Consider the following 8,804-nt stretch of genomic DNA (forward strand, 5'->3'; position numbering starts at 1 on the left):
TGACAAACCGCAGACATTTTATTGGATAAATTGTTTGTCACTTGGCTTACTCCCTCTGTCGTCTTACATGCACTTAACCCTCTGAAACATTTTGGGCCTCCTAAACAATAACTCTATCAAGGCCTTTCGGAATTTATTGAATTCACTTGCACTTACTCTGTCACATACTTTATTCTGTCACATACCTTACTCTGTCACATACCTTATTCTGTCACATACCTTATTCTGTCACATACCTTATTCTGTCACATACCTTATTCTGTCACATACCTTACTCTATCACATACTGTACCTTACTCACTCTCCCATATTATACACATTCTCCACACCGAAGCTACACTTTTAGGTTCTAGATAGGGGCTATCTATATCTAGAACCTAAAAGGGTTCTTCGGCTGTCCCCATAGGAGAACCCTTTGAAGAACCATTGTTGATTACAGGTAGAACCCTTTTGGTTCCAAGTATAACTGTTTTGGGTTCCATGTAGAATCCTTTTCACAGAGGGTTCTACATGGAACCCAAAATGGTTCTACCTGGAACCAAAAAGGGTTCTCCTATGGGGACAGCCAAAGAACCCTTTTGGAACTCTTTTTTCTAAGAGTATAGTGACGATCCCAAGTGGTTATAGTTATGGCAAAAGTTATGGCACACTGTACCTCTGACACCCTAATGACTTACAGCAGACCAGCCACGTTAACAGACATGCAGCTCCACAGTGTGATTGTCTCTCACAGGAAGGGGTTAATTTTTTCTGTGTGGACATACCACCAATAAGAGGGTAGGGGTGTTGGGGCACGTGCTGAGGGCCTTGCCAAAAACAATGAGCAGGGTGTTCTATGGAGTATAGTGTGATGGAATCGTTCTCAAAACAAGGGTCTAAGCGTACTGCCAAATTGCATATACTACAGTGAGGATTTCTCCCAGTCGTTCAATCAGTCACTTGCATGAACACAGAAATTGGTTATTATAAAAGCACAAACAGAACACAGAAATGGGTTATTATAAAAGCACAAACATAACAATTTCCATCACAATAGTTAAACACGCGCAATGTGGAGCCACAATTAAGAGAGAGAAAGAACTAGCAAGCGAGAGAGAGAGAGAGAGAGAGAGAATGAGAATGTGTGTGTGTGTGTGTGTGTGTGCATGCGTGCGTGCGTGTGTGTGTGCACACGCAGAGAGATATGATTGTGTATAGATTAAACACAGCTACAGCTCAGAATGTTTGAGATGATTCATCAAGACTAGCCAACCTTTATTTGGTCATAATGATAGTGAGGTGGTTACAGAGTACATACTCTAGTCTAGTGTCAGGTCTATGATTCCATTTGTCTTATAATCTCTGTCAACATCCCTCAGAGTCAGCTTTCCCTGGCATGAAAATGTGATTCTAGTTTTATAATATACAGCCTGTTGATGTGTATGAAGCATGTGGACTGAGATGTAAATCTCTGCTTCTGCAAAGAAATAACTTTGATATTGATGTTAGAAAGGGGCCTTGAAAGCATGTAAAAAATAAACATGCTTTCAAGGCCCCTTGCACTTACTCTGTCACATACTTTATTCTGTCACATACCTTACTCTGTCACATACCTTATTCTGTCACATACCTTATTCTGTCACATACCTTATTCTGTCACATACCTTATTCTGTCACATACCTTACTCTATCACATACTGTACCTTACTCACTCTCCCATATTATACACATTCTCCACACCGAAGCTACACTTTTAGGTTCTAGATAGGGGCTATCTATATCTAGAACCTAAAAGGGTTCTTCGGCTGTCCCCATAGGAGAACCCTTTGAAGAACCATTGTTGATTACAGGTAGAACCCTTTTGGTTCCAAGTATAACTGTTTTGGGTTCCATGTAGAATCCTTTTCACAGAGGGTTCTACATGGAACCCAAAATGGTTCTACCTGGAACCAAAAAGGGTTCTCCTATGGGGACAGCCAAAGAACCCTTTTGGAACTCTTTTTTCTAAGAGTATAGTGACGATCCCAAGTGGTTATAGTTATGGCAAAAGTTATGGCACACTGTACCTCTGACACCCTAATGACTTACAGCAGACCAGCCACGTTAACAGACATGCAGCTCCACAGTGTGATTGTCTTTCACAGGAAGGGGTTAATCTTTTCTGTGTGGACATACCACCAATAAGAGGGTAGGGGTGTTGGGGCACGTGCTGAGGGCCTTGCCAAAAACAATGAGCAGGGTGTTCTATGGAGTATAGTGTGATGGAATCGTTCTCAAAACAAGGGTCTAAGCGTACTGCCAAATTACATATACTACAGTGAGGATTTCTCCCAGTCGTTCAATCAGTCACTTGCATGAACACAGAAATTGGTTATTATAAAAGCACAAACAGAACACAGAAATGGGTTATTATAAAAGCACAAACATAACAATTTCCATCACAGTAGTTAAACACGCGCAATGTGGAGCCACAATTAAGAGAGAGAAAGAACTAGCAAGCGAGAGAGAGAGAGAGAGAGAGAGAATGAGAATGTGTGTGTGTGTGTGTGTGTGTGTGTGCATGCGTGCGTGCGTGTGTGTGTGCACACGCAGAGAGATATGATTGTGTATAGATTAAACACAGCTACAGCTCAGAATGTTTGAGATGATTCATCAAGACTAGCCAACCTTTATTTGGTCATAATGAAAGTGAGGTGGTTACAGAGTACATACTCTAGTCTAGTGTCAGGTCTATGATTCCATTTGTCTTATAATCTCTGTCAACATCCCTCAGAGTCAGCTTTCCCTGGCATGAAAATGTGATTCTAGTTTTATAATATACAGCCTGTTGATGTGTATGAAGCATGTGGACTGAGATGTAAATCTCTGCTTCTGCAAAGAAATAACTTTGATATTGATGTTAGAAAGGGGCCTTGAAAGCATGTAAAAAATAAACCAGCCTTTTTATTTGGTCTGCTTGCTTGTGTTATCTACTTATTATGAGTACATAGTAAAACAAAGGGAAATATCGGCGCATATTACAAACCATAGGGTATAGTTTTATAGTGACAAATCTAGAGGGTCCATGTTTGAAAAACTGAAATGCCACCTGGCTTGAATCACCACAGACACAGTCATTAGCCAGCTGCCCTTTGTTTAATATCACTTTGTCATTTCTTTACAGTTTTGTTATGATCTATTCATTTGTTCCAGTCCTTTGTGATCACTTTTCAGTTAAATTGTGCAGCCTCTTCATTGTGTTTGACTGGACATGTGGTGTCTCTAGGAAAAATTAAAAAAGAAAAGCCTTTCATGAAGTCAAACATCTGAGGGCTTGAGAGGTTTGAAGGGGGGTCTGGGTTTAGCAATGATATCTTTGTATTATGACTTATTATGGCAATACAAGGACACAAGAAACATCTGCTGAACGTCTGGGACTTTCTACACAGACACTCAATACAGAAGGTTACAGACTTATTTAACACATTGTAAAGGACATTTCATCACACATTCGTCTGATCCTGACCATATTTGATGTACTTCATACAGTTTATGTTTTGGCTCACTGTACATCAAGGCAGATGGTTTTGTTATCAAGACCTAACAAGACTTCCACAAGAACAAGCTTTTCTGCAGAAAACAAATAAATAAAATTGCTCGCAAGGATACATATTTTCTGAAGCATGTATAAAGAGAAATTATGAGTGGTTTGCACAATATATATACAGTACCAGTCAAAAGTTTGGACACACCTACTCATTCCAGGGTTTTTCTTTATTTTTACTATTTTCTACATTGTAGAATAATAGTGAAGACATCAAAACTATGAAATAACACTTATGGAATCATGTAGTAACCAACAAAGTGTTAAACAAATCAAAATATATGTTATATTTTAGAGTCTTCAAAGTAGCCACCCTTTGCCTTGATGACAGCTTTGCACACTCTTGGCATTCTCTCAACCAGCTTCATGAGGTAGTCACCTGGAATGCATTTCAATTAACAGGTGTGCCTTGTTAAAAGTTAATTTGTGGAATTTTTTTCCTTCTTAATGCGTTTGAGCTAATCAGTTTTGTTGTGACAAGGTAGGGGGGTATACAGAAGATAGCCCTGTTTGGTAAAAGACCAAGTCCATAATATGGCAAGAACAGCTCAAATAAGCAAAGAGAAACAACAGTCCATCATTACTTTAAGACATGAAGGTCAGTCAATACGGAAAATGTCAAGAACTTTGAAAGTTTCTTCAAGTGCAGTCACAAAAACCATCAAGCGCTATGATGAAACTGGCTCTCATGAGGACTGCCACAGGAAAGGAAGACCCAGAGTTACCTCTGCTGCAGAGGATAAATTCATTAGAATAACTGCACCTCAGATTGCAGCCCAAATAAATGCTTCACAGAGTTCAAGTAACAGACACATCTCAACATCAACTGTTCAGAGGAGACTGCGTGAATCAGGCCTTCATGGTCGAATTGCTGCAAAGAAACCACTACTAAAGGACACCAATAAGAAGAAGAGACTTGCTTGGGCCAAGAAACAGGAGCAATGGACATTAGACCGGTGGAAATCTGTCCTTTGGTCTGATGAGTCCAAATTTGAGATTTTTGGTTCCAACCGCCGTGTCTTTGTGAGACGCAGAGTAGGTGAACGGATGATCTCCGCATGTGTGGTTTCCACCGTGAAGCATGGAGGAGGAGGTGTGATGGTGTGGGGGTGCTTTGCTGGTGACACTATCAGTGATTTATTTGGAATTCAAGGCACACTTAACCAGCATGGCTACCACAGCATTCTGCAGCGATACGCCATCCCATCTGGTTTGCGCTTAGTGGGACTTTCATTTGTTTTTCAACAGGACAATGACCCGAAACACACCTCCAGGCTGTGTAAGGGCTACTTGACCAAGAAGGAGAGTGATGGAGTGCTGCATCAGATGACCTGGCCTCCACAATCACTTGACCTCAACCCAATTGAGATGGTTTGGGATGAGTTGGACCACAGAGTGAAGGAAAAGCAGCTAACAAGTGCTCAGCATATGTGGGAACTCCTTCAAGACTGTTGGAAAAGCATTCCAGGTGAAGCTGGTTGAGAGAATGCCAAGCGTGTGCAAAGCTGTCATCAAGGTAAAGGGTGGCTACTTTGAAGAATCTAAAATATAAAATATTTTTTGATTTGTTTAACACTTTGTTGGTTACTACATGATTCCATATGTGTTATTTAATGGTTTTGATGTCTTCACTATTATTCTACAATGTAGAAAATAGTAAAAATAAAGAAAAATCCAGGAATGAGTAGGTGTGTCCAAACCTTTGACTGGTACTTTATATATATAAATGTATATATATATATATATATATATATATATATATATATATATATATATATATATATATATATTTAAATCATGTATTTCCACTCAGAACATTGAAGGCTATAACATTCTGACCACGTAAAACTCAAAATAGCTCCATGCACCCAGTGACAAAACGAACAGTGAGTCATCATAAGCAGTCCAGGTTTTTTTATAGCTCTGTAAGTGTGTATGTGCGGGAACGATTCTCTTTAAAAATAACATGAACTTTAATTCCAGGTCTATAAATCAATTATAGAATCCTAAATATCTCTAGTAAACTGTCCGTGTAACAAACCTTTTTTACATCACTGTTCTCATCCTGTTAGGGGAACTTCACTATTAACAGAATCATGTCAGTGCAATGGTGCAAAAACTCAATCTCACTCAGAACTACTCAGAGGCTGCATTGGGTTGCATTACGTTTGAGGATGATTGACCACCTGACTTTTCCAAACTTGGTCACTATTTGCTGTAAACACCTCACAACAAAGTAACGTATCATTGGTTCTCCATTTGTGGTTTCTGTCTCTTCCTCTACTGGTTGCTGTAGATGGATGTGCAGCGAGGCCCAACCAACAACTTCAAAGAGGAAGCTGAAATATATTCTAAGAGCAACAGTTTGTATATTGATAGCAGTCGACCAGTCAGATGTGCAATTCAAAGTCTCATCAAATGAAAAAAAGTCCTCATCTACCCCAGAGTAAGCAGTAAAACTACAAAGGTTTTACACGCCCCCCACAGTCTCTGTTTTTAATCCTTACCCTTGATAAACTTTAAGATGGCTGGGATAACCATTAACCTTCAGGCTTGGAGTTGTGTACCCTGTGTAATTGGACCATATAGCACTTCACACAGTGTGACACAGTCTGACACTGTCTGCATATCTAGACTCTAGACTCTGGTCGTTGCTCATTGTCTGGGAGGAAGCTGTGGAGGGTTACATCATCTCCCCCCTCCTCGTCACTATCCAACTCTGTTCCATGCAGCAGGGCTCCGTTGCTCTTGGGGATGTGGGGTCTCCAATGGGGATCATTGTCATCGTGGAGCAGGGCAGAGATACACACCATCTCTGTGCCCCGATGGTTTGTGCCCACTCTGTAGCGGTGCTTCCTGGAGGAGTACTTGGTGCAGAGGATGATGCAGCTGACCATGAAGAAGGTGGCCACTGCAGCCAGGGAGGCAATGGCAATCAGACACTGGCTCACCAGACCATCCCGTCGGGTAGGAGAGCAGGGCAGACCCCCTCCCCCTGATGGATCAATGTCTTTTTTAGAAAGTGACGTTGTCATGGTGGTCGTTGTCTTGGTGGTCAAGATGGGGAACTTCTTTGTGTTAATCTTGGATATCAGGACCCCAGAAGAGGAGTTGGTAGAATTGTCAGTGGTGGAGATGGGTAGAGAAGTGGTTGAGAAAGTCTCATTGGTGGAGGATGAGACATTGGTAGAGCTAGGCCCTGGGGTGGAGAATGAGACATTGGTAGAGCTAGGCCCTGGGGTGGAGGATGAGACATTGGTGGAGCTAGGCCCTGGGGTGGAGGATGAGACATTGGTAGAGCTAGGCCCTGGGGTGGAGAATGAGACATTGGTGGAGCTAGGCCCTGGGGTGGAGGATGAGACATTGGTAGAGCTAGGCACTGGGGTGGAGGATGAGACATTGGTAAAGCTAGGCCCTGGGGTGGAGGATGAGACATTGGTAGAGCTAGGCCCTGGGGTGGAGGATGAGACATTGGTGGAGCTAGGCCCTGGGGTGGAGGATGAGACATTGGTAGAGCTAGGCCCTGGGGTGGAGAATGAGACATTGGTGGAGCTAGGCCCTGGGGTGGAGGATGAGACATTGGTAGAGCTAGGCCCTGGGGTGGAGGATGAGACATTGGTAGAGCTAGGCCCTGGGGTGGAGGATGAGACATTGGTAGAGCTAGGCCCTGGGGTGGAGGATGAGACATTGGTAGAGCTAGGCCCTGGGGTGGAGGATGAGACAATGTTGGAGAAAGGTCCAGAGGTGGAGGAGGGCCCAGTGGTGGAGGACACCTCAGATGTGGTGTTAAGTTCAGTGATTGTGTTGAGGTCAGAGATGGATAAGGGCCCCATGGTGGAGGTGGCAGAGGATGACTCATTGGTAGAGGAGCTATGCCCTGTGGTGGAGAGTGGTCCAGAGAAGGAGGGTCCTGTGATGGATGTAGAGCTGGGAGTGGTGGTGGAGTTAGACCCAAGAGACAAGACGTCAGATCTGCTAGATGTCCCATGGGAAGAGGACGTCTGGCTGGTGGGTTGGTCGGTGGGGAGGTGAGATGTTGTTGTGCCTAACCCAGGGGCAAGTGAGTTGCTCTGGGTACTGCTGTTGTACATCACTTCATGGTTTTCCACCATAGAAGAACCGCTCTTTTGTGTTGCTGCTGTATTGATGCTCATATCACCATGTTTATCAAAGGATTCCTGGGTAACAGAGGCCATGATAGTAGAGCTGTTTGTGAACTCTGAGGGTCTTGGTGTAAAGATACTGTCTGGGCCATGATGAGCCAGTGTGTAAGGAGAAGTCAGAGGCCTGGTTGACTCTGTGGAGTCCAGGGGCGGTGCAGTGGATTTACTGCCTCTGTCTTCTGTGAGTGGGAGGTTCTGAGATCCCTCAGAAGACAACAGAAACAGGCTCCACAACAGAACAGGATACACCTTGTTGGACCATGACATCATGGTGCCAACTCTGAAATGAGAAATCAGTACACACATTACTGCTTGAATGTGGTATGCGATTGGATATCAAATGATATCCGTAGATCTGTTGCTATATGGCAGGGGCGTCAGGAAGCAGACTATCAATGCTGACATGCAGAGCAACTAATGGATGTTCTAACTGGCCTTAGGAAACCGTTGTTTGTGACAAAGCGACATGCCACTGTGGGTGGTGACATCGTCAGCATGACATGGTGAAACAATATGTTACTCATAATTAGCACCACACCCATGTAACGGATGAAACAGGAACTCAAAGGTATCATAGGCTTTATAATGCGACTTAAAGTACATATAACTACTTTGGTAGCATCAATAAAATAAAAATTAATAATTTAAAGAATAAAACAAATCTGAGGCACCTCAAGAAAAGCAAAAATCTTCAAACTCTGGAACCAATGAAAAAGGCTCATTTTACACACAACATCCAGTATTCAAAACCTCTCTATTGTCGCAGGCACCTACTGTCAGTAATTCTTAAGTCTTACCTCACTGATGGGGAAGCGTAGTAGAAGACGTGGAAGGATATAAGGCTCAAATTGGTGATGCTGGAGTTAAGCACATGCTGGCATGCCTTGACGAGCTGATGGTAGAAGCACAACAGGGTTCTCAACCTGATATGAAGAAACAGGAAATGTGCACTGTTCTGCAGAAGTTGCGTTTTTCACACTGACTCAAGTGTGAAACTGACAAGCCCAGAGATGCCTAGATGGTTTGTTACCTTTCCCTCATTTGAAATTGTTTAGGGGATAATATGATTCAATTTGCAG

At 42.7% G+C, this 8,804-nt stretch overlaps 1 protein-coding gene across 1 annotated transcript; it reads right to left on the bottom strand.

Moving 5' to 3' along the window:
• Positions 1-5,371: 5,371 nt before the first annotated feature.
• selplg (selectin P ligand) lies at positions 5,372-7,395 on the bottom strand (the record flags this gene model as incomplete). Its single annotated transcript, XM_084170467.1, has 1 exon — positions 5,372-7,395. The coding sequence occupies one exon, from the start codon at positions 7,393-7,395 to the stop codon at positions 6,193-6,195; it is 1,203 nt and encodes a 400-aa protein (XP_084026593.1). The 3' UTR covers positions 5,372-6,192.
• Between the last annotated feature and the right edge of the window lie 1,409 nt (positions 7,396-8,804).

This window comes from Coregonus lavaretus, assembly GCF_964263955.1.
Source record: "Coregonus lavaretus genome assembly, chromosome: 10".
Taxonomy (NCBI): domain Eukaryota; kingdom Metazoa; phylum Chordata; class Actinopteri; order Salmoniformes; family Salmonidae; genus Coregonus; species Coregonus lavaretus.